Source organism: Atractosteus spatula, chromosome 6 (genome assembly GCF_055471065.1).
Source record: "Atractosteus spatula isolate fAtrSpa1 chromosome 6, fAtrSpa1.hap1, whole genome shotgun sequence".
In the NCBI taxonomy this organism is placed as follows: Eukaryota; Metazoa; Chordata; class Actinopteri; order Semionotiformes; family Lepisosteidae; genus Atractosteus; species Atractosteus spatula.
In genome coordinates this window covers 19,182,445-19,209,911 of record NC_142711.1, presented here as the reverse complement: position 1 = coordinate 19,209,911, position 27,467 = coordinate 19,182,445, and the positions used below count along the sequence as shown (strand labels likewise).

Here is a 27,467-nt window from a genome sequence, read left to right as displayed (position 1 = left end):
AGAGACACGCGGACCCTCTCCGGCAGTGTGCGTGCGTGTGTTGTGTGCTCAGAGACACGCGGACCCTCTCCGGCAGCGTGCGTGCGTGTGTTGTGTGCTCAGAGACACGCGGACCCTCGCCGGCAGTGTGCGTGTGTGTGTTGTGTGCTCAGAGACACGCGGACCCTCGCCGGCAGTGTGCGTGTGTGTGTTGTGTGCTCAGAGACACGCGGACCCTCGCCGGCAGTGTGCGTGCGTGTGTGTGTTGGGTGCTCAGAGACACGCGGACCCTCTCCGGCAGTGTGCGTGTGTTGGGTGCTCAGAGACACGCAGACCCTCTCCGGCAGTGTGGGTTCAAAGCAGGGGATGAGGTTCCAGACGTCCATGTCTGGCAGGGCTGTTCAGCATGCGCGAGTTGACGCTGATGAACTCCAGCAGGCCTCTGCAGCTCTGCGAGGGAGCAGGTGTGTGGTCTGGCTCCAGCCCTCTATCCACCAGGCTGGGCGAATGACTTCACCTTCAGGAAGATGCTCCACATGTATTGTCTTACTACTCTGATACATTCAGACAGAAGAACATGCTGGATGTTTTCCAGATAAACTTGAATCTATACTGATCAGGAACATCACAGGGTAATGCTAATTTCCTTTTTAAGATAAGATCATTATCTTGTTCTGTTTACTTGCTGATCTGCAGTGTGCCAGCTCCAGGGGTTTAAGTACAGTAACATGATGGTTTTTATGTCTCTTAATACTCCTACAGACACACACTCCCTATAGAGGCACACACTCTTAACCATGACTTTTATTGTTTGGTGTGAGAGTACAGGGCTGTTATGGCTAGTTTTCCTCACAGTCCAGCTGTACAGTGCAGGACCGGAGAGTATTTAGACAGATGGGGGACAGGCGAGAGGAGGTGGGTAAATTACAGCTGATACATTCATGGGTACAAAACTATAAACATAATACAAAATAAATGCTTATTAAGTGTTAATTTCTGACACAATTTGTCAGTCGGCATGTTGGTCACAGTGTGAGTAAGTGGATCAGTCAGGATGTTGGTCACAGTGTCAGTAAGTCGGAGTCAGTCAGCGTGTCAGTCAGTCAGCATGTTGGTCACAGTGGCAGTAAGTCAGTCAGTATATAAGTAAGCACGGAGGTTCTATATCTGCACACTAACTCCCGTTTAACCTGGGTTGATGTGGTTTCAGAACTGATTTCCAATAACCTCGTCTGTCTTTGCAGCTTTCCCTGTATCTGGTATGTCTCACCAGCGCCGTGTCGGTCGGTCAGTCAGCATGTCTGTCAGTGTATCAGTCCATTGTTTCATCTGATCCTGTCAGTTTCACTTCAGCTCTCTCAGTGCACAGAAGGCAAGAACAGACTGTAGAACAAGAGCTGTGATGTCATAGATCATCAGCAGGGCGGCGACACCAACCATCATACTCTGAAGAAGACAAACAGGAAACAGAGGCATTAGTACACTGAGAGAGAGGGGTTAATACAGTCCAGACACACTGACTGGACACTACAGGACATTAACACTGCACTGAGAGAGAGGGGTTAATACAGTCCAGACACACTGACTGGACACTCCAGTACATTAACACTGCACTGAGAGAGAGGGGTTAATACAGTCCAGACACACTGACTGCACACTACAGTACATTAACACTGCACTGAGAGAGCGTATTGAGAAGATAAAAGAATCATGAAGAAATTATAGTGATGATAAAGAGGTGGAAGGATAAAATAATGGCAAAAAAAACATACCCTGAACACTGCAGTAAACTGGCAAATACTGACATCTGGTCCATATGACTCGCAAGGCTCTGCTTTCGGGATTTGGTGTAGGGACACTGAATACACAAAAACTGCACACAGCGCCACCAACAGGCCAGCTCCGTTACTATACAGACATCCCCATAGCTATGGAATAGAGTGTGGAGTTAATACAGTACAGACACTGGACACTACAGGACATCAACACTGCATTGAGAGAGAGGGATTAATACAGTCCAGACACACTGACTGGACACTACAGGACATTAACACTGCACTGAGAGAGAGGGGTTAATACAGTCCAGACACACTGACTGGACACCACAGGACATTAACACTGCACTGAGAGAGAGGGGTTAATACAGTCCAGACACACTGACTGGACACTCCGGTACATTAACACTGCACTGAGAGAGAGGGGTTAATACAGTACAGACACACTGACTGAACACTACAGGACATTAACACTGCACTGAGAGAGAGGGGTTAATACAGTCCAGACACACTGACTGGACACTCCGGTACATTAACACTGCACTGAGAGAGAGGGGTTAATACAGTACAGACACACTGACTGAACACTACAGTACATTAACACTGCACTGAGAGAGAGGGGTTAATACAGTCCAGACACACAAGACTGGAAACAGAGTGAGGGATTAAGAGAAGAGTTATTAAAATGAAAAGCCGATACAGATATGGTTGTAAAGTTAATGACTGCTAATCTAAAGATAACTTACCAGCTGCCTGCTGGGTGATTTCTCACAAGCAATGGAAAAAGACCCTGCTATAATAAACTGAAAAGGAAAATGCACACAAATAAGAACGAGTCTTTAAGGTGTTTTTTTTTTCCTGAGATGTTTAGTCCAATTTGAGTATAAAATCAATGACAAAAATGAGAATGCGGTGTTAATGGAAATACACTTTCAACAGGAAAAAGAGGGACTTCTTCCACTAGGCTATTAAAAATGACTTGTTGTCACTCTGTGTTGTAGTCATGTGAGGAGCCCGGTGAGCTCCTGCTCCTGATACAGGTTTGTCAGTCTCGGCGTGACAGTGCTGGTCCTGGCAGCCTGCTCACCTGCTGGTGTTTGTTTCAGCTGAGCTCGTGCCGATCCGAATCCTTAAGTGACAAGCTTTTATTTTCTCTCCGAATGCAGAGAGTTTGAGCTTATGAATGAAAGGCAAGAGATAAAAGGCCAACGTGTCACCTCATCAGCAGGTTGGTGTTAGCAGTGGGATGAGGATCAGGGTCTTCTATAGCACTGTCCCGTCTAGCTCTGGTGTCGGCTGACCCGTGGAAAATAAGGAAAGGGACTACAAGCCTGACTGCTCAACACTAATTGAAATTCTGTGCTTGTAAGTTTTCTACTTGTTAAGATTTCCCTAACGGGTTTCTTCAGTCTCCCTGCTTTGTTTCGCCGCAGTATTTTTTCTCCTCTTTTGTGGAGGAGACAGGCTGGCCGGCACACACACAGGCAGACACAAACACTGAGGGCTACGGCTGTACCAGCACTCCGATGAGGATGGGGGTGATGAGAACTCTTGGGGGCTGGAGGTCAGTGTAGTAAACGGGAATGGCCAGGAGCAGCTGGAAGATTCCCAGGAGCACCGTCGCCACCTGCAGGACAGACGGAGACAGCAGTGAAGGAATGGGATAGGACAGGATTTTACAACCCTGAACAGGTCCAGCGCCGGAATCTGCTTGTCAGACTGGGATTAATATCGGCTGCTTAGAAAATTAATCAATCTGTTGATTACATTTATAAGCAGTGATTTTCATGCATAGTAACTCTCTCTCCCAGAGACGAGACACATGCTCAGATCCACACACCACATGCGACCAGATCAGATCACAAGGTGGTAATAGAGGTGTTTTTGGGCTTGTGTGCCTGCCGGTGTCTCTCGCTGTCACTCAGTCTGCCTAATCCAAGTCTTTCTCCATCTTTCAGACTCGGAATTCCAATAGCTGAAGGACTCCCACCCCCAGGGCCTCGGGATCCAAGATGCAATGGAGGCGATGGACTTTCGGACCCGCAGCCCCGGTGCTTGGCATCGTCCCTGGGTCAGACCTGGGCAAGAGCAGCAGACATTGACGTTAACCAGGACCAGAGAGACACTGATGGACATTGAGAAGATACGGTGTGAAGTGATCTGGAAATGCAATTCGCTTGTTATTTCCTTATTGTATATGGCAAAGGAAGAAGGGGGGAGGCCAGAAGAGCTGGAGCTGCAAGGGAGGGTCGTCACGGTTTTCTGGACACAATGAGACTTGTGTACCTCAGGTTGTGAATGAACCATTTGTGCTCAGTCTCCCCCCTCCTCTCCCTCCTCCCCCTTCTCCTCCTGCCCAGTGCTGTATGACAGCACCCAGCAGCCCTGGAGACACTACATTGCTGCACTCGTCAGCACAGCTGGAATAGTAATACAATTGGAATAGAGCAGCATAGCTGGAATAGTAATACAACTGGAACAGAGCAGCAACTGGAAGAGCAGCATGGCTGGAATAGTATTACAGCTGGAATAGAGCAGCAACTGGAAGAGCAGCACAGCTGGAATAGTAATACAATTGGAATAGAGCAGCAACTGGAAGAGCAGCACAGCTGGAATAGTAATACAATTGGAATAGAGCAGCAACTGGAAGAGCAGCACAGCTGGAATAGTAATACAGCTGGAATAAAGTATCAACTGGAAGAGCAGCACAGCTAGAATGGTAATAAAGCTGGAATAAAGTATCAACTGGAAGAGCAGCAGAGCTGGAATAGTAGCACAGCTGGAACAGATGGAATAGCGGCACAACTGGAATAGCAAGTCACAGTGAAATGCCTGTAATTACTGCAAAAATGCTGTGAGCTAGATGTGGAACTTGCAAATGAGCTGTTGTTTGCAAACACATTCTAAAACGGGTAAATACACAGCCCTGCTGAAGTATTTATTCTCTCCCAGGAATGACCCATTTTGTCTAATTACAAATGAAGTATTTATTTCTTAATATTAATATTTTTTAATCACAATTTAAATGCTAAGACTGAAAACTCTTTATGGGTGATAGATGTTAAACGTCAGCAAATACTCCAAAGTAAATTCAAAAACAGAAATATGCTGATTGTAAAAGCATTCAGCCCCCTTGTTGTGGCAAGCCTACATTAGCTTAGGTGCACAAAAGACAAGTCACACAGCGAGCTGAGCGACCTTGCTCTGTGTGCAATAATAGTGTTTCAGTGATGTCAGAATAAATACTTTAGTCAGGGCGCTCATTTCAAGCGAAGATTCAACCACAAAGAACACACTTGCAGCAGAAATATCTAAAGAGTAAAAAACAAGCCGATTAGAAAAATCCACTCAGAGTGAGGTGGAGAGTGTCTGTTTGTTTAGTTCAATGATCTCTGGCCAAACTCCCCTGAAGGTTTAAACTGCACATTGAAACGGACAGGACAGCAGGGACCAACGAGCACAGGAGAGTCACAGAATAGCTGCACTTTGTTTAACCAGATTAGTCAGCTGAGGACAAACTCTCCTTCACAAAAAAGAGCTGGCAGGGAGCCTTCTGTTACAGAGGACAAAGCAGAGTGAGAGAGAGAGGAAGTACGGATTCTGGAGCCGAAGCAGTTTGAAATTCCTCTCTCTGGAGAGAATCCAGAGCACTCTCTCCTCTGTGAGTGCTGGTCCTGCACACCAGCTGCAGGAACATCTGGTTTAGCAATATCTGACATGGCGTGTCAAATTCATAGAGCTTTTTTGGCACAATAGTTGAATTACAGTGTTGCCAAGGCATTAACAACTAGTAAACATTCACAAACATTCAGGACAACGACTGCATGTTGCATATGGAAGCCTGCCTCCCTGTTCCTCCAGCTGTGACAGGGGGTCACATACCGGGCTGCAGCTATTGAGTTTCCTCCCCAGCAGGACTGGAAGCTGTTTGGATTCTGGCAGCTGTGGGTATTCTTGGATTTGATTTGTTTTTCTGTCTAATTTCAGAGTATTTCTCAAAGTGCAGCAGAGAGTACAGTCTTCCAGTCTCTGTCTCTGCTTCTCATCTTTGGCAGGTGGTCACTGAGCCTGTCCTTTCTGGACAGTCCCCTCCATCTGTGTGCAGGCTGTGTTAACTGAGCCTGTCCCCTCTAGACAATCAGATCTGTCTGTGTGCAGGCTGTGTTAACTGAGCCTGTCCCCTCTGGACTATCAGATATGTCTGTGTGCAGGCTGTGTTAACTGAGCCTGTCCCCTCTGAGCAGTCAGGTCTGCCTGTGCCCAGTTTGTATGCCCAGGCGGTAGTCACTGAGCCTGTCCTCTCTGGACAGTCAGGTCTGTCTGTGTCCAGGCTGTGGTCACTGAGCCTGTCCTCTCTGGACAGTCAGGTCTGCCTGTGTCCAGGCTATCGTCACTGAGCCTGTCCTCTCTGGACAGTCAGGTCTGTCTGTGTCCAGTGTCTGTGTGCAGGCCGTGGTCACTGAGCCTGTCCTCTCTGGACAGCCAGGTCTGTCTGTGTCCAGTGTCTGTGTCCAGGCTGTGGTCACTGAGCCTGTCCTCTCTGGACAGTCAGGTCTTTCTGTGTCCAGTGTCTGTGTCCAGACTGTGGTCACTGAGCCTGTCCTCTCTGGACAGTCAGGTCTGTCTGTGTCCAGTGTCTGTGTGCAAGCTGTGGTTACTGAGCCTGTCCTCTCTGGACAGTAGCCTGATGTTTGAGTGGGGGAGGACAGTTGGACCAGAGAGAGGGATTAATAAAGAGAACTCCTATGTGGTCTGATCTGAAGGATCATTATCGCAGCTCTCAGCTCTCCATAAAGCGAACAATTGTGCTGGTAGTGGAGAGCGGAAGGAAGGGGGGAGGGAGCCGTAATGACATCCATGTGTCCTGATTCTCCCCCCAGAAAGCGAGGAATGCTGCTGCCGGAAGGCGGCTGTGTCCAGGGAGAGGGGGAGTGTGAGTGGGCGAGAGAGAAGGAGAGATCAGGCTTGTTTGCCTCGCCTTCTCTCCCTGGGGTGGCTAGTGCTGTCCTACCTGACCCTGACAGAGGAGCTGAGCCTGTCTGCACTAGTGACTGGGGACGCTTGTGGCCTCGGTGTTTCCTCCCGGCAGCAACGGGTTACTCAGTTTTCAGTGTGCAGATAAGAGTTGTTACCTGTTGCTCTTTATGTGCTCCCCAGGAATGGGACTGACAAACAGTGCAAGAGTGCAGGGGAAACGAACACGTCCTTACTCCACTCCACATGCCCACTCGAGTGTCTCCTGACGCTGCACAGGGTGGCCAAATGCTGTGCGTAAATGTGTGTAAGAGTGTAAGTGTATACACACGTGTGTGTGAGTGTGAGTGTACACACGTGTGTGTAAATGTGCGTCAGTGTAAGTGTGTACACGTGTGTGTGAGAGTGTAAGTGTGTACACGTGTGTGTAAGTGTATGAGTGTAAGCGTATACACTCGTGTGTGCAAGTGCCTATGTGTGTAAGTGTATACACACGTGTGTGTAAGTGCGTGCACAGTTAGTGCATGTGTGTGTTTTGGAACTGTGTACACACGTTTTAATCCATGTGTATGTATGTTTGCACAACTGAACACAGACAGGAGTGATTTAGTCTCTACAGGTGTGAGCGCTACTGAACACAGACAGGAGTGATTTAGTCTCTATCCGATCTGTCTGTATACAGGCTGTGGTCACTGAGCCTGTCCTCTCTGGGCAGATATTTGAGTCTGATATTTGGTGTGAGCTGTACTGAACATAGACAGGAATGATTTAGTGAATTAGTTTCTACAGGTGTGAGCTGTACTGAACACTTGCTTGCTCTCCCATGACAATGAATTGGAAGAAGTGGTTTGAAAATGGAGGAAAGGATCTTTAGTGTTTGAGACTAAAGAGACTCAGTTCCTCCAGCCTGTCAGTGCAGAACCTCTGTGGTTGCTCTTCACTTCTGGATTGGTTCCAGAGCAGCAGTGTCTTTGCTGTAACTTCATGACTAAAATTGTACGTAATATTCTAAAAGAGCTTCTTACTAGTAAATGATACTATCATAACACTGCATCCCTTGATTCAAGTTCACCACTTTTAACAGTGTAACCTAACATTTTGTTTGCCCTTTTTAATTGCTTCCCTACATTGCCTAGAAGATACAAGTGATATTTCAACGTAAATGTCTTCTTTACAGACAGTATATTCAAACTCACTGTTTCCCATTTTATTCATGAAACATAGTTCTATGTGTTAAACGCCACCTGCTAGATTTTGGCCAGCCTTAACTTTTATCTAAATCTTTTTGAATTACATTTTTATACTGTATATTATACTGAATCTGTTTAGTGTTGGCTAATTCTCCTAATTTGGTATCCCCTGCAAACCTGACTAGTTTTCTAACTATACTCTATATCTATAACTATAATTATATAAGAACAGCAGTGGTTCCAGTATAGACCCCTGTGGTACTCCACTAATTACATCATTGATATAATCAGGAAGACCACTGGTCCCAGTAAAGATCACTGTGGTTCTCCACTAATTACATTCCTGATATAATTAAGAAGACCAGTGGTACCAGTACAGAACCCTGTGATACTCCACTAATTACATCACTGACATTAATTAATCCAATCATTAGTTATTTTTACCCTCTTCGTTCTATTTATACATTTCTCTGAGCTGCCTCATTAAATTTGAGGATTAATCTTTTGCGACAAACTTGATCAAACACCTTCTGTAAAATCATTATATACTTTATCATACGCGCTATGTAAATCCATTACTATTTTTAGCTCCTGGTTCAAAAGCCTTTTATGTTTTATTCAAGCAAGACCTGTCTTTTCTAAATTCATATTGATTGTTTCCTGGGATATTATTCCCATATGGCTGATCCAGCCGCGTTAACTAGTTTAGTTCTAACAATCATTTCCATTCCTCCACCTGTAAGAGAAGTCTGATGTACTGGATTAGATTTGCTCAGTTCAGTCCTCTCACCCTCACTTGTACAGGAGCTGCTCTCCAGCCCCTGGGTCCTGTCTCTGTTTAGGGACTGTTGGAGGAGTAGCATCAATAGTTTCTGAATATCTCTCACTGCCAGGAGCACCGCTGGTGAGATCCCACCAGACCCTGGGGATCTATCAGTGAGCCCTCTTCATCATGGACAGCTGCTCTCCAGTCCCCGGCTCCTGTGGGATAGGAACAGGAAGCAGGTTCCTATCCCACAGGGAGCCGGCTCCTATCCTATCACTGTCTCCAGGGACTGTAAGAAGAGAGGTGTCAATGGCTTCAGAACAGCATCTCTTCCAGCAACACAGCCTGGCAAAACTGGAGATCTGTGCATCTCGAGTGCTTCTAGTACCTGTAACAGGTCTGTGTCCTTTCTGTTGATACTACTTACTAAACAGACTGAAACAGCCATTTAATGTATCAGCCACTGCCAGCTTCGCATTATCATCCTAGAGACATCTCACTCCGTCCTTTACCTTACTTTGGCTGTTGCTGCGCTGAAAATATCTTTCATTATTGATTTTAATAATACCCCACCAGCCGCCCCCCGGCCAACCATCGCAGTATTCGCCTCCCTCTTTCACTCTGCGTTTCTAAGAACCTTTTTTCAGGACCGGCGCAATTCGCGAGTAGCAGCGGCAGTTTCACTTGCTCCATTGGCGACGCTCCTCTATCACCGAGCAACCCTCCCCCCCCCACCTCGGGCCGCGAGTACTGCCGCTATGTCCCGCTACCGCCGGCAGCGCCGAGCGAGCGAGAGGAAGAGGAGGAGGAGGAAGAGTTAGACGAACCTGGACAAGACGCGTAGACGGCACTTTATATCCTTCGCGACGGGGCTGTGGAGACACGGCGCTGCAGAGGGAGAGAGGCGGGACGACGGAGAGTTACAAACAACACTGAGCGCGGAGCCAGGACGAGGAGGGAGCGGAGAGGGGCCGATATTGGGGGGGTATGTTTGTGTGCAAATGTCCAGTGTTTTTTTGGTTTCCCTGAAAGGGCGGAGACGGGAGGAGAGCTGTGCGCTCGCGAGCTGCCCCCTGCGCCCCTCTCGCCCCGCCGCGCGCTCGTTGCTCCTGCTGAGGCAGACGAGCGCAGGAACGTGTCTCCTCGGATCTTCCTCCGCTCCCTGACGCCCGCAGGTACGTGCGCCTTCTGTCCCGGCGGACAGCGATGTGCTCCCGCCGCGCTCTTACTGTGCGCCGAGCCCCGCTCTCTGTGCGCCCGTCCGGCGCTCGGAGTCTGTAGCTTTCTCCCGCTTTCCCGGCGTCAAGCCCACGGCGGCCGCGGTCCTGCGTGTCCGTCCGAGCAAAACCATCTCTCTCACCCGGACGGCTAGAAGCCCTAACAGCGGCCGGAGCGCCCGGGAGCGGGGAAGCCCGTGATGGGAGTGCACGGCCCTGTCCGCTGGGGTCCCGTAGGTGCTGCCGCCCCCGCGGCAGGCTGGGAGAGCCACGGGCGAGGTCCTGCCACCGGCGCAGAGGGACACACGGCATCTCCAGAGTCTCCTCTCTACTGGACACACTGTATTAACTGTGTTTATGCACTGTAGTGTCCAGTCAGTGCGTCTGGACTGTATTAACCCCTCTCTCTCAGTGCAGTGTTAATCTACTGTAGTGTCCAGTCAGTGCGTCTGGGCTGTATTAACCCCTCTCTCTCAGTGCAGTGTTAATGTACTGTAGTGTCCAGTCAGTGTGTCTGGACTGTATTAACCCCTCTCTCTCAGTGCAGTGTTAATGTCCTGTAGTGTCCAGTCAGTGTGTCTGGACTGTATTAACCCCTCTCTCTCAGTGCAGTGTTAATGTCCTGGAGTGTCCAGTCAGTGTGTCTGTACTGTATTAACCCCTCTCTCTCAGTGCAGTGTTAATGTACTGGAGTGTCCAGTCAGTGTGTCTGGACTGTATTAACCTGTCTCTCTCTCTCAGTGCAGTGATGGCAGTCTCTATCTCTCGTGACCTCTCAGTGACGCTGACAGACAACAGTAATGACAAGCTGGCAGACAGACAGTGGCTGGTGAAGGAGAGTATAGAGAGAGGAGAGCCCAAGGCCCTCGGGGTAAGTCACCAGCTGTGACTAAGTGCAGCAGTAACACCTGTGCTGCTGTCCTCACCCTTGTTCTGACTGCTGGTGTGTAGTAGTGTTGCGTGTAGCAGCAGTACTCAGTGAGAGGAGCAGGAACAGTGGACATTACACTGGAACAGCAGAGAGAGGAGCTGGAGAGAGGGGGGCAGCAGTGAGAGGAGAAGGGACTGAGAGGGGCAGCAGTGAGAGGAGCTGTAGAGAGAGGAGCAGCAGTGAGAGGAGCTGTAGAGAAAGGAGCAGCAGTGAGAGGAGCTGTAGAGAGAGGAGCAGCAGTGAGTGGAGCTGTAGAGAAAGGAGCAGCAGTGAGAGGAGCTGTAGTGAGAAGTGAAGCAGTGAAAGGAGCTGTAGAGAGAGGAGCAGTGAGAGAAGAAGGGACTGAGAGGAGCTGTGGAGAAAGGGGCAGCAGTGAGAGGAGAAGGGACTGAGAGGAGCTGTGGAGAAAGGAGCTGTAGTGAGAGGAGCAGCAGTGAGAGAAGCTGTAGTGAGAAGTGAAGCAGTGAAAGGAGCTGTAGAGAGAGAAGCAGTGAGAGGAGCAGCAGTGAGATGAGAAGGGATTGGGAGGAGCAGCAGTGAATAGGAGACACAGCGGCGATGGTTGGAATTACAATGAGGACTCTATCTCCCCTCTAGGTGTCGGAGGTGATGGTGGGGGTGCTCGTGATCTGCTTCGCTGCCCCCCTCATGGCCAGCGATGTGACAGAGGTGCTGAACTTCGGCGTGCCCTGGTGGAGTGGGGTCATGGTATGATGAACACCTCGGTACTCAGCCCCCAGGAGCAGGCTGACATTATCTGGGTTGATCCTTGAGGGGCAAACCCACCTTCCTTCATTTCCTGGTGCATTGTGAGATCCTTAAAGACTTTTCCCTGAACACTTCTTCTCCTAGTCGACCGCTTATGGAATGAAATTGGTACCAGAGCCCTTTAGATCCCACAAAGCCCTTTGTTTGCAAGGATCTGCTCAGTTGAGTACACAGAGCCCCTGATGCAGGTCTCTTCACACACTACAAGTCCCATAATGCCCCGCCCATACACTACAATTCCCACTGTGCACCTCTCTCAGTGAGGCACTGCATCGCAGTGTTTTAAATGTCTTTTCTCATGTAGTGGCGGCATGGTGGCGCACTGTTTAGCATTGCAGCCTTGCAGAGCTGGGGCCCTGGGGTCGAGTCTGGACCTGGGGTGCTATTTGCATGGAGTTTGTAGGTTTTCCTTGTGTTTGCGTGGGGTTCTTCCCACGGTCCAAAGGCCTAGTGGCAGGTTAATTGCTTCTGGGGAAAACCGCCCCTGGTGTGAGCCAGTGTGTGTCTGTCTGTGTGCCTTATGCTGGACTGGCATCCTGTCTAGAGTGTACCCTGCCTTGTGCCCCTGGCTTCCCTGCGACCCTGGACCGGATGAAGCAGATGGAAAATGGATGGGTGGATTTCTCATGTAACTGCTGACATTTTGACATGTATTTTTTTTTTTATTTGTACAGTTCATCATTTCAGGAGCTGTGGCTATAGTGACGGAGAAGCACACTACTCTCTTGGCTGTGAGTTTGTGTGTTTATGCGTGGAAGAGCATTTAAAACAGAGAACAGGAGACACTTCTTTACACAAAGGGTGGTGGGAGTGTGGAACAGGCTGTCCAGCTGTGTTGTTGAAGCCGAAACACTGGTTTCTTTCAAGACACAGCTGGATGAGATGCTCAGATCAATGAGTTAATAACGATCAGACGGGCTGGATGGGCTAGCAGACCTCCCGTGTGTGATCGTGTGTTCTTCCTAGCACTGTGCTTGTCTGCACACATCACCCTCACGAGACAGGAGGTAACGGTATCAGAAGGCGGCTGAGCCGGTGTTGGTTCTGGGGTTGCTGAGGGCCGTGTCTGGGGTGTGTCCGGGGTGTGTCCGGGCCGCGGGGGCACTGACGCAGTGTGTGTGTTCCAGGTGCAAGTGTGCCTGGCTGCCACCGCCCTGGCCGCGGTCGTGTCCCTGGTGGCCGTGATCATCTACTTCGTGGATCTGTTCAGCAACCCGGAGACGGGCTGCACATCCGACTCCGAGGAGACAGGAGACTGCAGTGATCACCAGCACTTCGCCACGGTCAGACTGACGTGTGCTGTCCTGTGCGTGACTGTCCTGTGTATCTGTGCGTGACTGTCCTGTGTATCTGTGCGTGACTGTCCTGTGTGTGACTGCAGTGTGACTGTCCTGTGCGTGACTGCAGTGTGACTGTCCTGTGCGTGACTGTCATGTGTATCTGTGCGTGACTGTCCTGTGTGTGACTGCAGTGTGACTGTCCTGTGTGTGACTGTCCTGTGTGTGACTGCAGTGTGACTGTCCTGTGCGTGACTGTCCTGTGTGTGACTGCAGTGTGACTGTCCTGTGTATCTGTGCGTGACTGTCCTGTGTGTGACTGCAGTGTGACTGTCCTGTGTGTGACTGTCCTGTGTGTGACTGCAGTGTGACTGTCCTGTGCGTGACTGTCCTGTGTATCTGTGCCTGACTGTCCTGTGTATCTGTGCGTGACTGTCCTGTGTGTGACTGCAGTGTGACTGTCCTGTGTGTGACTGCAGTGTGACTGTCCTGTGCGTGACTGTCCTGTGTGTGACTGCAGTGTGACTGTCATGTGCGTGACTGTCCTGTGCATGACTGTCCTGTGTGTGACTGTACTGTGTATGTGTGTGTGACTGTACTGTGTGAGACTGTACTGTGCGTGACTGCACTGTGACTGCACTGTGTGAGACTGTACTGTGCGTGACTGCAGTGTGACTGTACTGTGTGAGACTGTACTGTGCGTGACTGCAGTGTGACTATACCGTGTGTGACTGCAGTGTGACTGTACTGTGTGTGACTGCAATGTGACTGTACTGTGTGAGACTGTACTGTGTGTGACTATACTGTGCGTGACTGCAGTGTGACTGTACTGTGTGTGACTGTACTGTGCGTGACTGCAGTGTGACTGTACTGTGCGTGACTGCAGTGTGACTGTACTGTGTGTGACTGTACTGTGTGTGACTGTACTGTGCGTGACTGCAGTGTGACTGTACTGTGTGTGACTATACTGTGCGTGACTGCAGTGTGACTGTACTGTGTGTGACTGTAGTATGCGTGACTGCAGTGTGACTGTACTGTGTGTGACTGTACTGTGCGTGACTGCAGTGTGACTGTACTGTGTGTGACTATACCGTTTGTGACTGCAGTGTGACTATACCGTGTGTGACTATACTGTGCGTGACTGCAGTGTGACTGTACTGTGCGTGACTGCAGTGTGACTGTACTGTGTGTGACTGTACTGTGCGTGACTGCAGTGTGACTGTACTGTGTGTGACTATACTGTGCGTGACTGCAGTGTGACTGTACTGTGTGTGACTGTAGTATGCGTGACTGCAGTGTGACTGTACTGTGTGTGACTGTACTGTGCGTGACTGCAGTGTGACTGTACTGTGTGTGACTATACCGTTTGTGACTGCAGTGTGACTGTACTGTGTGTGACTATACTGTGCGTGACTGCAGTGTGACTGTACTGTGTGTGACTGTAGTATGCGTGACTGCAGTGTGACTGTACTGTGTGTGACTATACTGTGCGTGACTGCAGTGTGACTGTACTGTGCGTGACTGCAGTGTGACTGTACTGTGTGTGACTGTACTGTGTGAGACTGTACTGTGCGTGACTGCAGTGTGACTGTACTGTGTGTGACTATACTGTGCGTGACTGCAGTGTGACTGTACTGTGTGTGACTGTAGTATGCGTGACTGCAGTGTGACTGTACTGTGTGTGACTGTACTGTGCGTGACTGCAGTGTGACTGTACTGTGTGTGACTATACCGTTTGTGACTGCAGTGTGACTATACTGTGTGTGACTGCAGTGTGACTGTACTGTGTGTGACTGCAATGTGACTGTACTGTGTGTGACTGTACTGTGCGTGACTGCAGTGTGACTGTACTGTGTGTGACTACAGTGTGACTGTACTGTGTGTGACTATACTGTGCGTGACTGCAGTGTGACTGTACTGTGTGTGACTATACTGTGCGTGACTGCAGTGTGACTGTACTGTGCGTGACTGCAGTGTGACTGTACTGTGTGTGACTGTACTGTGCGTGACTGCAGTGTGACTGTACTGTGTGTGACTGTACTGTGCGTGACTGCAGTGTGACTGTACTGTGTGTGACTGTAGTATGCGTGACTGCAGTGTGACTGTACTGTGTGTGACTGTACTGTGCGTGACTGCAGTGTGACTGTACTGTGTGTGACTATACCGTTTGTGACTGCAGTGTGACTGTACTGTGTGTGACTATACTGTGCGTGACTGCAGTGTGACTGTACTGTGTGTGACTGTAGTATGCGTGACTGCAGTGTGACTGTACTGTGTGTGACTATACTGTGCGTGACTGCAGTGTGACTGTACTGTGCGTGACTGCAGTGTGACTGTACTGTGTGTGACTGTACTGTGTGAGACTGTACTGTGCGTGACTGCAGTGTGACTGTACTGTGTGTGACTATACTGTGCGTGACTGCAGTGTGACTGTACTGTGTGTGACTGTAGTATGCGTGACTGCAGTGTGACTGTACTGTGTGTGACTGTACTGTGCGTGACTGCAGTGTGACTGTACTGTGTGTGACTATACCGTTTGTGACTGCAGTGTGACTATACTGTGTGTGACTGCAGTGTGACTGTACTGTGTGTGACTGCAATGTGACTGTACTGTGTGTGACTGTACTGTGCGTGACTGCAGTGTGACTGTACTGTGTGTGACTACAGTGTGACTGTACTGTGTGTGACTATACTGTGCGTGACTGCAGTGTGACTGTACTGTGTGTGACTATACTGTGCGTGACTGCAGTGTGACTGTACTGTGCGTGACTGCACTGCTATGTCAGTAATGTACTGTCTTTATCAGGCGTTGTCTCTCTCTGTCAGGCCTTCTCTCGGGGAGTGAAGTCTTCTCTCCTGGTGTTCACGGTGGTTCAGACTGTCATCAGCTTCTTCCTCAGCATCTTCCTCTTCCGAGAGAAGAAGAAGTTCACCCCCTACACGGTATAAGACCAATCTTTCTTCAGTGCAGATGTCACTGAATTGTGCTCAGCAGTGCTGTGGGTTCGAGCAGATACCTCACTCCCCTCACTGAAACCCCACGCCAGGAGCTGGTTAACACATCTGACCCCCTCCTTCCTGCTGAGCCCTCCATTACCTGATTGGACTCACTAATTGCTTAATTGGACTAGGTGAAGTCTTTCCTCATTCTTGACAAGAGATTTAGACCTATAAAGCCTGCTGGACAGCGCCTCCTTGAGGGCTGGAGCTGGGCTTCCCTGCTGTAGAGCACGAGTCTCCCAGGGACCCCACCTGTTGACGTGTCCTGGATCCCAGAGCGTCTGCGTCAGGCCCTGCGAGCACGCCCAGGAGGCCCCGCCTTGTCAGATCCGGGGGTGCTCGTGCCTGATCTGTTCTGCGTCTTGTGCAAGCGATCTGTGCGAGTCTAATATTTCCTTTGGCAGATGAGCAGATCTGTGAGCGTCAGTAGGGTATTCATTGCTTTCATTGTGTCCTTCCAGGCTCTGAACCTGAGCGTCCCACCGACTCCCACAACAACCAGATTCCCAGTTCTGGACTGAGCAGGGAGAGGAGGGATGCTATTCCGGAACGCGTTACTCTGAATTGTACACAGCAGCTCCAGTACGGATCTAATCCCTCTATGTGTCTGTCCCTCCATCCATACACGTGCCTATCAAACTGCCCATTCATTCATCCTCTCATTGAAAGGTCTGAGCAGAATTCTGTCTCCATCTTACTCATGCCCCTCTCCCTGGGGACCAGCTGTGTCTCAGAGCTGTCCAGTTTGTGTCTCAGTATTGTCTTACTCTGTTTGTACTCAGTGTATACAATCTGTCATTATTCTGTATACTCTATTTCATATTTTTCAATAAACGTGATTAATCGTCAATAGTCGCACACCAACCAGTTAGAACGAGTGGACAGTGTCTCTCCACCTGGCTCTGGATGTAGTTCAAGCTGGGAGCTGCGTCAGCATGTGCAGCCTGCAAAGGAACAAGTAAGAGTTGATTCCAGGCTGAAAAGAGAAGTGTGTCACACCCACAGAAGGTGTTTCTTTTCTTTTCAGCATGGAATAAACCTTTACTTGTTCCTTTGTATACTCTGAATCTGCACAACTATATGTATTCATAGGTAACACCCTCTCTGGCCTGAGAACATACCAAATGGTTAATAGCAGTAATACAGTAAGAAGATAAAAAAAGGTTGCAAACGAGAGGAGGCCATTCACATCCAGCTTGTCTGGTAGTTTGTATCTGGAAAGAAGCCAGGCTATCGGCCTCAACAACATGGCTTTGGGATCTCGTTCCACACTCCCACCACTCTGTGCGTAAAGGCATCCCTCCTGTTCTCAATTTTAAATCCACTTCCACATAGTTTCTGTTTGTATCCTCTGGTGGCCTCATAATCTTCACTGACTAAAGACTAAAGAGATTCAGCTGTGTACAACGCAGTACATTCCTTTTAGACTACAGAGACTCAGTGCCTTCAGTCTGTCAGTGTGGGACATTCTCTTCAGACTAAAGAGACTCAGTTCCTTCAGCCTGTCAGTGTGGGACACTCCCTTCAGACTAAAGAGACTCGGTTCCTTCAGCCTGTCAGAGTGGGGCACTCCCTTCAGACTAAAGAGACTCGGTTCCTTCAGCCTGTCAGAGTGGGGCACTCCCTTCAGACTAAAGAGACTCAGTTCCTTCAGTCTGTCAGAGTGGGGCACTCCCTTCAGACTAAAGAGACTCAGTTCCTTCAGTCTGTCAGAGTGGGACACTCCCTTCAGACTAAAGAGACTCAGTTCCTTCAGTCTGTCAGAGTGGGACACTCCCTCAAGTCCTGAAATTATGCAATTCTTGCAATTACAGCAATTCTTTTCAACGACATGATGAATAAAATTGTACTCAGTTAATTAGGCCTTGCTACTTCTAACTGTATATCCTAGCATTATGTTTGCCTTTTTATTGCATTCCCCACATTATCTGGATAGATACTTGTCTTCATTAAGCATCATCTGCCAGGGGTTAGCTCCATGGTGAATTTGATCTTAAACTTACTGAGACTCTTTTGCTGCTTCTACGGTGTTTTGAAAGTAGTAGAGTAGTTTACTAAGCAGTAAATTCTCAAAGCTCAGGGGGTTTGCTCTCTGCATGTAACACACTGCACTAACTTGGACAAACCCTAATCTAAGGCAAAGCAGAGGTGTGATTTGAATGAGTTAGAGTCACAGGTCTAACTGGATTCTTAGGTTATGAATAATAATAACAATTCCTTACAGTTATATAGCACATTTTCTGGACACTCCACTCAGCGCTTTAAAGGTAATGGGGATCCCCTCCACCACCACCAGTGTGCAGCCCCATCTGGATGATGCGACGGCAGCCATTGTGCACCAGAACACTCACCACACATCAGCTCTCAGTGGGGAGGAGAGCAGAGTAATGAAGCCAGTTTATAGATGGGGATTATAAGGAGGTCATGATCGGTAAAGGCCAGGGGGACACCCATACTCTTTTCAAGAAACGCCCTGGGAAGCCTAGGTCACCTTTTTACTGACCACAGAGATTCAGGACCTCAGTTTTATGTCTCAACCAAAGGATGGCACCTTTTTACAGTATAGTGTCCCCGTCACAATACTGGGGCATTAGGACCTACACAGACTGCAGAGTGAGCGCCCCCTGCTGCCCCCACTAACACCTCTTCCAGCAGCAGCCTTAGCTTTCCCAGGAGTCTCCCCTCCAGGTACCGGCCAGGCTCCCTCCTGTTGAGCTCCAGGGGGCTGCCAGCTGGGAGCTGCAGGGTGATATGGCTGCTGGCTGAAGTTTGAAAGCAGAACATATATACGAGAATGTGGTTCGCTAATGTTAATTAGTTGAAGGGTGAAATGGAAATCTAATAAGTAAATTGATTCTTAAAATGTAGAGAGCTATGCAAAAAATATATTGGTGCTTTTAGAAAATATATTTCAAGGATGTAACTGCTGTGCTACAGTACGTGCAGATTTTTAGAAGACAGTGCATCGACAAAGTACACTGTTTAGGTTACTTTAGAAGACAATGTACCAAAACAATTTATGCTGTCTGGGTCGTTAGATTAGCCGAAAGTAACTGATAAGCTTTGAATAACAAATCTAGTGGTGCTCCTTCTTTCGTTTTATGATGTAATCTGTTTTGTCTTAGGGAAAGGGGAAGTTTTAGAAGGGACAAAGTGCTGAGCTTTCTGTTACAGCGCAAAATCTTATAAAAACCCTGTACTGCTTGTCACAAATTGAGTCTCTGGTTGCACTTTGCGAAGTGGCAGCAGGGCTCCAATATTGCAATATAGAAATAAAGACCTTACTCAGGTGAGAACTCTCTCTTGTGGCTTCCTTGATAGTTACGTTTCCATGACAAGGGAAACGAGGGTTCAAGGAAAGCCTTAATGGTGTTTCCAAGCCCAACAGAGAGAGTGGAGAGCTCAGAGCGCAATGCTGTGAGGGGATTGCCACTGGGCGATGCCATGGGACCGAGAGCCACCTCTTCTGTGGACAGGGAGCTGGGACCCTGGGGGCTGAGGGTGGAGACTGGGGGAGGGAGGCGGGCACCGTCACCATACGGTGTGGGACTGTTTCTGCCACAGAAGGACCACTGGCAGGAGCAGGACCATGGTTAGCGAGGGCTGTGAACTAGGGTCTGAGACCAGATGTGGACTGAAGCTACATATTTCTGTAGGACAATGTGGAGAGGAGAGGAGGAGAGCTGTGGGCAGGACGCCTGTGTGGGACAGTATGAAGAGGAGAGGAGGAGAGCTGTGGGCAGGACGCCTGTGTGGGACAATGTGAAAAGGAGAGGAGGAGAGCTGTGGGCAGGACACCTGTGTGGGACAGAATGAAGAGGAGAGGAGGAGAGCTGTGGGCAGGACACCTGTGTGGGACAGAATGAAGAGGAGAGGAGGAGAGCTGTGGGCGGGACGCCTGTGTGGGACAGTATGAAGAGGAGAGGAGGAGAGCTGTGGGCGGGACGCCTGTGTGGGACAGTATGAAGAGGAGAGGAGGAGAGCTGTGGGTGGGACGCCTGTGTGGGACAGAATGAAGAGGAGAGGAGGAGAGCTGTGGGCGGGACGCCTGTGTGGGACAGTATGAAGAGGAGAGGAGGAGAGCTGTGGGCGGGACGCCTGTGTGGGACAGTATGAAGAGGAGAGGAGGAGAGCTGTGAGCAGGACATCTGTGTGGGACAGAATGAAGAGGAGAGGAGGAGAGCTGTGGGCAGGACGCCTGTGTGGGACAGTATGAAGAGGAGAGGAGGAGAGCTGTGGGCAGGATGCCTGTGTGGGACAATGTGGAAAGGAGAGGAGAGGAGGAGAGCTGTGGGCAGGACGCCTGTGTGGCACAATGAGGAGAGGAGAGGAGGAGAGCTGTGGGCAGGACATCTGTGTGGGACAGTATGAAGAGGAGAGGAGAGCTGTGGGCAGGACATCTGTGTGGAGAGGAGAGGAGGAGAGGGCAGTCACACATAAAACATACAACCGCAACTCCGATCTCAATGCCTTTGATAATTTACTCCAGGTGTTGAACTGCCTGGACAGTTCGCTCTTCTTCTTATTGCCTAAGTTTTTTAAGGTCTCTAGATAAGGCATCTAGCCTCCTCCTTCTCCCACGTAACCTAACCTCAATGTAAAACAATTCTATCGATTGGGTACAAACAAACTACTTTAACCATGAGCTCTCGGGACTCTGGGTCCTCTACTTCCTGCGGCATTGAATCCTGGGAATTGTCGTTCTTGAAAACGCGAAAGTGATTTCGAAAACAATGCTCTCCTTTTTGAGAAATGAAGATGACATTCATTTATAGTTTTCCCTTTTGATCCTTTTGATGTATTATTTCTAAAAAAAGATTAACCCAATTTTCGGTTCCGCACCACCTCTTCCTCCCGTAAATACAATCTGGTCGGGACCTTCCACCCGATCAGGGGAATTTCTTCGAACAGCTGATCTTCAGGACGGCCCAAATCACCGTCCACAATGGGGTCGTCAAGGAGCATGTTTTCGACGGCCTTCCTGGGAAATATACAGAAATGAGTCAAAGTGATAGAATTTGAAATGTGTGCTAAGATACAGTAAGGTAGGAAGCGACTTATTTTTACAGTTTAAGTGTCGCTTCAGCTGTGCCTTGGTGAGATGGACACCCCTCCATCGCCAGAGCGCAGTGGTCTCGCCTGAGGGCGGAAGTGGTTTCGGTTTCGGCTCGGCGGAGGTGCAGGCGAACCCGCAGGTCCGGCGCGCGTTTCTGAGCTGGGAATTAGTCACCGATAGCGCCCAGCGTGGTTCCGTGTGTTGTAAGATTGAGAAATCAATATTGTACTTCAGCTCATCGCGACCCGTCGCTGAAGCGGGGCGGCTGTAGCGCCGCCGGGATCGTCAGGGTCGCTGTCAGGAATGCCTGACTCACGGTGACGTTAGCGATGGCATTTCGAGACGGGACGGCGTGAATGTGTTTAAAGCTTTTGTTTCGTCGCTTTTACGAACCGATTCATAGGCCCTTTCTTTCTGGACCGACGCGGGGATTGCGTATCTACTTGTTGTGCTGATCTGCAGCTAGTTTATGTGGAATTCATAATATCGCTTCCGAGAATTACTTGTTTTTCTGTGTTAATTCGCCATACAGTATTTTGTTTTTATTCATTTTCTGCTTTATATTCTATCATGATAAAAAACTCAATTTGGAATAGCGTACAAAAAACAGATTTATTGCGGTAATTCAGTACCGCAGAGTGGCTTGAATTAGGACCTTTGGATCCGGGTTAACTGCCACCTGTTAAAAAGGAGTCATTGTGTGTGTTTTTTTTTACTGTTATTGGGCATATTATTTATTTTCTATACCTCTCGATGGACTTGTGACGAGCACAGCGGACGTCATAGGTAAACGACATTTTTATTGTAGAAAATGTATTTTGTTATGGAACTGTTTATGTAAATATTTATCACAATATTCAGACTCAACACTAAGGAGCATTCAGTAAAAATGTCATCACATTTGTTTTTGCCTTTAATCGTGATTTTTCTCAAGTTTTTGAAAAATCTTACAGTACTCTTTTGTTTATGAACTGTAAAAAAATTATATGAAAGTCACTTAGTGTTCTAACATAATGAAAGTGGGTGTGTCTGTTGTGATTGACAGGCAGGCTGACCAATGGAGAAGCTGCGAGAACTCAGTCAGGCGGAGCTTCAAGCTCTACTGGACAACCAGGAGAAGTTGGAGTCACTGGTTCTGGAGTCTGATGAGGTAAGAGGTCACAGCACCAACCACAGAGAAGATTAACATTAATGCAGAGTTCATGCAGTATCTGTATTGTATTAACTGTGGTGTCCAGTGAGTGTGTCTGTACTGTATTAACCCCTCTCTCTCAGTGCAGTGTTAATGTACTGGAGTGTCCAGTCAGTGTGTCTGGACTGTATTAACCCCTCTCTCTCCGTGCAGTGTTAATGTCCTGTAGTGTCCAGTCAGTGTGTCTGGACTGTATTAACCCCTCTCTCTCAGTGCAGTGTTAATGTACTGTAGTGTCCAGTCAGTGTGTCTGGACTGTATTAACCCCTCTCTCTCAGTGCAGTGTTAATGTCCTGTAGTGTCCAGTCAGTGTGTCTGGACTGTATTAACCCCTCTCTCTCAGTGCAGTGTTAATGTCCTGTAGTGTCCAGTCAGTCTGTCTGGACTGTATTAACCCCTCTCTCTCAGTGCAGTGTTAATGTACTGGAGTGTCCAGTCAGTGTGTCTGGACTGTATTAACCCCTCTCTCTCAGTGCAGTGTTAATGTACTGTAGTGTCCAGTCAGTGTGTCTGTACTGTATTAACCCCTCTCTCTCCTTCAGGTGCAGTCCATACAGCTGGAGAGGGAGATGTGTTTGGCCTCCAACCGCAGTCTGGCAGAGAGAAACCTGGAGCTCCGGCCCAGGCTGGAGGAGGGCCGGGAGAGACTGGGAGAGAGATACAGAGAGCTGAGGGAGTTGCATGACCGCTACAGGGGCTGCTGCCAGGAAAGAGGTAAGAGCGAGACAGGAGAGACGGAGAACGAGTCTCACTTCTCTTGCCTCTGCAAACGGTTCCCCAGGGTCAGAGAGACAGGAGGATCTAAGGAGGCCTGCAGAATTGTGACGCACTAAGTATTTCAAGCCTTTCAGTCCTGCTGCAGACCCAGAGAGACGGATTAAAGCAGTATTAGACCTGATTAGCCGATGTCAGATCGGTCTTCATCCTGTAGATCTCAAAGGTCCTTTTACATGTCTAGTGACTGAAAATAAAGTGCAGTTTAAGATCTAAAAAAAAATGGCAAAGGTGTAATACAGGAACCCTACAGATCAGATAACAGCTGTTTTAGAGCAGGTCTCTGTGTAAATGTTGTTTAAACTGCGTGCTGTGCTGCTGTATTCCCCTGGTCAGTCCTGTAACTGCTGTGGCTGAGCTGGTGTGACCTTGTCACAGCACTCAGTCTGTTTCTGAGCAGCTCGAGGGGAGGGGAGGGGGAGACGGAGAGAGGGCAGTGAGGAGACACTGATCCAGTGTTAATACAGTCACTGTTTCCATTCAGATTTTTATTGGTGTCTGGACACCAGTTTAATCCAGACACAGTGCCTGTGTTCACACCTGCATCTGTATCAACACAGGCAGTGTGTCTGGATTAAATCGGTGTCCTGATACTGGTTCAGGTGTATAGTCTGAACCTGTATAATTCAGATGCAGTGATTTGTCAGTGCCCAAAATGGATGCCTGTCTGTGTGTATCTGCAATAATGAAAGGACTCATTAGGCATTGAGGTCTTGGCCACACTTTGGTTAAAGAGCACTGTAATAAACTCTCTCTGCAGACAATAAGCTCAGTCAGTTCTCTCCAGAGGTGGTCTTCTTGAAGCTGGAGGCAGAGGGCGCTACTGTTGAGACAGAGTCCGAGGTGAGCTGCTGTTGTCTCTTTTTTGTATCTCCTGTTTGCAGTTTATATCTCTGTCTCTTTCTACCCCCCTCTCTCAGTGCAGTGTTAATGTCCTGTAGTGTCCAGTCAGTGTGTCTGTACTGTATTAACCCCTCTCTCTCAGTGCAGTGTTAATGTCCTGTAGTGTCCAGTCAGTGTGTCTGGACTGTATTAACCCCTCTCTCTCATTGCCGTGTTAATGTACTGTAGTGTCCAGTCAGTGTGTCTGGACTGTATTAACCCCTCTCTCTCAGTGCAGTGTTAATGTCCTGTAGTGTCCAGTCAGTGTGTCTGTACTGTATTAACCCCTCTCTCTCAGTGCAGTGTTAATGTCCTGTAGTGTCCAGTCAGTGTGTCTGTACTGTATTAACTTCTCTCTCTCAATGCTGTGTTAATGTCCTGTAGTGTCCAGTCACTGTGTCTGGACTGTATTAACCCCTCTCTCTCAGTGCAGTGTTAATGTACTTGAGTGTCCAGTCAGTGTGTCTGGACTGTATTAACCCCTCTCTCTCAGTGCAGTGTTAATGTACTGGAGTGTCCAGTCAGTGTGTCTGTACTGTTTTAACCCCTCTCTCTCAGTGCAGTGTTAATGTCTTGTAGTGTCCAGTCAGTGTGTCTGTACTGTATTAACACCTCTCTCTCAGTGCAGTGTTAATGTACTGTAGTGTCCAGTCAGTGTGTCTGGACTGTATTAACCCCTCTCTCTCAGTGCAGTGTTAATGTCTTGTAGTGTCCAGTCAGTGTGTCTGTACTGTATTAACACCTCTCTCTCAGTGCAGTGTTAATGTACTGTAGTGTCCAGTCAGTGTGTCTGGACTGTATTAACCTCTGCCTCTCTCTCGCAGGCTCTGGCAGATCAGTTTCTTGAGGGTCAGCTGGCTCTGGACTCTTTCCTTGACCAGTTCCACTCTAAGCGCTGCCTGGCTCACAGCAGGAGAGTGCGGATAGAGAAACTGCAAGACATCCTGCGCCAGAAAAGAGAAGGAGGGGGTGGCACGACGCGTCCAGCAGAGATGACATCACAATCACGCGCCTGTGATCCGTTTTCCTGGAAACCGCAAGAACCCCCACAGCTGCAACAGAAGCAGGAAGACGTTCACCCAGCGACAGAAGTCTCGTTCCCCAGCTCTCAGCCAGGTCCCCCTCCGCCAGCACCCAGCTCTGGCCCCTTCCCATCTCCCGCGCTCCCATACCCCTCCTCCCCACAAAAATCTCAAGCCCAGGGCCCCACTGCCCAAGGCCCTTTGCCTGCCGTTCCATTCCCTGCCCAGGCCTGCCAAGGACCACCTTCTATGGGCCCCGGATTCAACCCAGCCCCAGGCTTCCCTCCCCATCCAGGCCCAGGCCCTGGTTTTGGGCCTTCGGCCTGCCCTTACCCCGTTCAGCAAGGTTTCCCAGTTCCCCCACCTCAGTTTGGTCAGTTTATCCCCACTTACCCCTGTCCTTACCCCTCTCCTGGGTACACTTACCCACCTAATCCAAATGTAGCGCCTCACCAGTCTCCTACTGCTCGGCCTGGCTGCTATAGACCCAGCTATGGCATGCCACAGCCTTACTCCTAAGCAGAATTTTACTTCAGCAGCATTGTATTGGGACTTTTGTGACATAACTAGCATGTGAAAACATGTACTGTACACTCTCTTTATGTAATAGACTGAAAATAGAACATAATGAAGATTCCTGTGTAAACCATTCTGTTGGCGAAGCCCTTTGTATTTAAAACTCGTGTTATTTAACTGGGATCTGTCCTTTCTTGCTGTGCGGTTGTAATTTGTGTCAGGGCCGCGGTCTGACGGGGCTGTTTGTAGTTGTTTTCTGGTTCAGTGACATTGCTGCGTGTCACAGCCTTGCAGGCCTGGAGCCACGAGTCCCAGTACGTTTGATATTCTTCAGGGCAGAAGCTGTTTCTGGACTCCGGACAGGAGCATTTAAAACTGAGAGCAGGAGGCAGTTCTTTACACAAAGGGTAGTGGGAGTGTGGAACAGGCTCCCCAGCTGTGTTGCTGAAGCCGATCCCCCGGCTTCTTTCAAGGGAACAGCTGAGTGATCATTAGATCAATTAACAACTAACGACCAAACGAGCTTGTTGGGCCAGGTGTCCTGCTCTCGTTTGTCTTGTTCTTCTGACTCCTCCTCTCAAGCCCTGCATGAGCCAGACTCGGCCCTACTGTGCGCCCTGGGCCTGTGTCTTCACAAGGCCTGCACTGGGGGGCACGTCGGTACGCAGGGCCGCCTGAATTTCCTCCTGATTGGGGAGGAAACGTCCTGGGAGCTGTCAGGCTGGCGCGCCTGCGCGAGAGGAGAGAGGCGAGGGGTCGACGAGTTGGCTTCAGTGTTTAAAATGCAGCGATCATCGCCATGCGCTTTGTTTGTGAACTTTCCTGAATTGGCTGCAGTCCGTGTGGGTGTTTGCGAACGACAGGGCCAGTAAGGGGTTAATTCCTCGTGACGAGCACGAGGAAGGATCTCAGTGTTTCACCTGTGGAGCTTCTTCAGGTGTGTGATGGAGGCTCCACAGTTCATGGCCAGAGCCAGCGCACATTGATGCAGCTCTCCTCTCGGGACATTTTTGAATCATAAATAATGATGTCCTGCTGTTGTCCGCTGGACAGCTCAGTTCAGAGCACTCCTTCCCAGCCTGCGCCGTCGGAGAGGAAGAGGAGGGAGAGCTGGCCCCCTTCCCAGCCTGCGCCGTCCGAGAGGAACAGGAGGGAGAGCTGGCACCCTTCCCTGCCTGCGTCATCACAGAGGAAGAGGAGGGAGAGCTGGCGCCCTTCCCCACCTGCGCCGTCGGAGAGGAAGAGGAGGGAGAGCTGGCGCCCTTCCTCACCTTTGCCGTCGAAGAGGAAGAGTACGAGACTGAGTAATTAATCAGCCCCTCGGTTTGTTTGGTGACATCAGATGAACCTGCGCCTGCGGTCGGAGCATGTGACCTCTGTGTACATGCCTAGATAACCACTGGGAGCTGAGCTCAAGAGACAGTCCTGCTCTCCTTTTGCTGCTGGACCTCGGCGCCCTTGTGTGGCGGGGGGAGGTGGCATAGCGCCCAGCCACATTAAAATGAGCAGCTGTGAAAGAACACACCTGAGACCGGATTCAGAGTGGGCAGAGGGGTGCAAGGTCTGATGCAGGTGCTCCTCTAGAAGACTGGGATTAATCCCGAGCAGAATGTGAGGTGCTGTGGACATTGCATGTGTTTTAGAGGCTGATTATACTGTACTAGTATCACAGAGACAGGCTGCATACACTGTTCACACCTGGGCAATCAAGATACTACAGCTGGCATATGTAGTGTCCAGTCAGTGTGTCTGGACTGTATTAACCCCTCTCTCTCAGTGCAGTGTTAATGTACTGGAGTGTCCAGTCAGAGTGTCTGGACTGTATTAACCCCTCTCTCTCAGTGCAGTGTTAATGTACTGTAGTGTCCAGTCAGTGTGTCTGGACTGTATTAACCCCTCTCTCTCAGTGCAGTGTTAATGTACTGGAGTGTCCAGTCAGTGTGTCTGGACTGTATTAACCCCTCTCTCGCAGTGCAGTGTTAATGTCTTGGAGTGTCCAGTCAGTGTGTCTGGACTGTATTAACCATCCTCTTTCTCTCAGTGCACTCAGTGTTGGTACTTTAATAATAATCCCCTTTTGAGAATAATCCAAGCTAAACAGTGCTTTTTTCAAAAAGGTTTTAATACAAACTTTTTACAAGGTCTTCA

The 27,467-nt window shown here is 49.2% G+C and overlaps 3 protein-coding genes across 9 annotated transcripts; 2 read left to right on the top strand and 1 right to left on the bottom strand.

The window, feature by feature from the left end:
* Positions 1-765: 765 nt before the first annotated feature.
* LOC148832597 (uncharacterized) lies at positions 766-9,717 on the bottom strand. The gene is made up of 6 exons (XM_088919425.1): positions 9,512-9,717; positions 3,745-3,832; positions 3,271-3,381; positions 2,501-2,557; positions 1,752-1,907; positions 766-1,425 (listed from the first exon to the last, which is right to left on the bottom strand). The coding sequence occupies exons 2-6, from the start codon at positions 3,814-3,816 to the stop codon at positions 1,324-1,326; spliced, it is 498 nt and encodes a 165-aa protein (XP_088775551.1). The 5' UTR covers positions 3,817-3,832; positions 9,512-9,717; the 3' UTR covers positions 766-1,323.
* On the top strand, positions 9,695-16,727 carry tmem176 (transmembrane protein 176). 4 transcript variants are annotated; one of them, XM_088919421.1, is made up of 7 exons: positions 9,695-9,859; positions 10,643-10,772; positions 11,430-11,540; positions 12,275-12,331; positions 12,728-12,883; positions 15,704-15,820; positions 16,339-16,727. In XM_088919421.1, exons 2-7 carry the CDS (start codon positions 10,650-10,652, stop codon positions 16,396-16,398), a joined length of 624 nt encoding a protein of 207 aa, XP_088775547.1. In that variant the 5' UTR covers positions 9,695-9,859; positions 10,643-10,649; the 3' UTR covers positions 16,399-16,727. The 4 variants fall into 4 exon arrangements, with proteins under 4 accessions (XP_088775547.1, XP_088775548.1, XP_088775549.1 ...); XM_088919422.1 differs by having other exon boundaries at positions 9,719-9,859; positions 10,648-10,772; XM_088919423.1 differs by having other exon boundaries at positions 9,757-9,859; positions 11,430-11,501.
* A 4,055-nt stretch (positions 16,728-20,782) lies between these two features.
* On the top strand, positions 20,783-25,510 carry vps37c (VPS37C subunit of ESCRT-I). Of its 4 annotated transcripts, none has more exons than XM_088919022.1 (6): positions 20,829-20,922; positions 21,708-21,719; positions 21,979-22,083; positions 22,668-22,839; positions 23,660-23,742; positions 24,606-25,510. In XM_088919022.1, exons 3-6 carry the CDS (start codon positions 21,991-21,993, stop codon positions 25,320-25,322), a joined length of 1,065 nt encoding a protein of 354 aa, XP_088775148.1. In that variant the 5' UTR covers positions 20,829-20,922; positions 21,708-21,719; positions 21,979-21,990; the 3' UTR covers positions 25,323-25,510. The 4 variants fall into 4 exon arrangements, with proteins under 4 accessions (XP_088775146.1, XP_088775148.1, XP_088775145.1 ...); XM_088919021.1 differs by lacking the exon at positions 20,829-20,922 and adding an exon at positions 21,071-21,136; XM_088919020.1 differs by lacking the exon at positions 21,708-21,719 and having other exon boundaries at positions 20,783-20,922.
* The last annotated feature ends 1,957 nt before the right edge of the window (positions 25,511-27,467 follow it).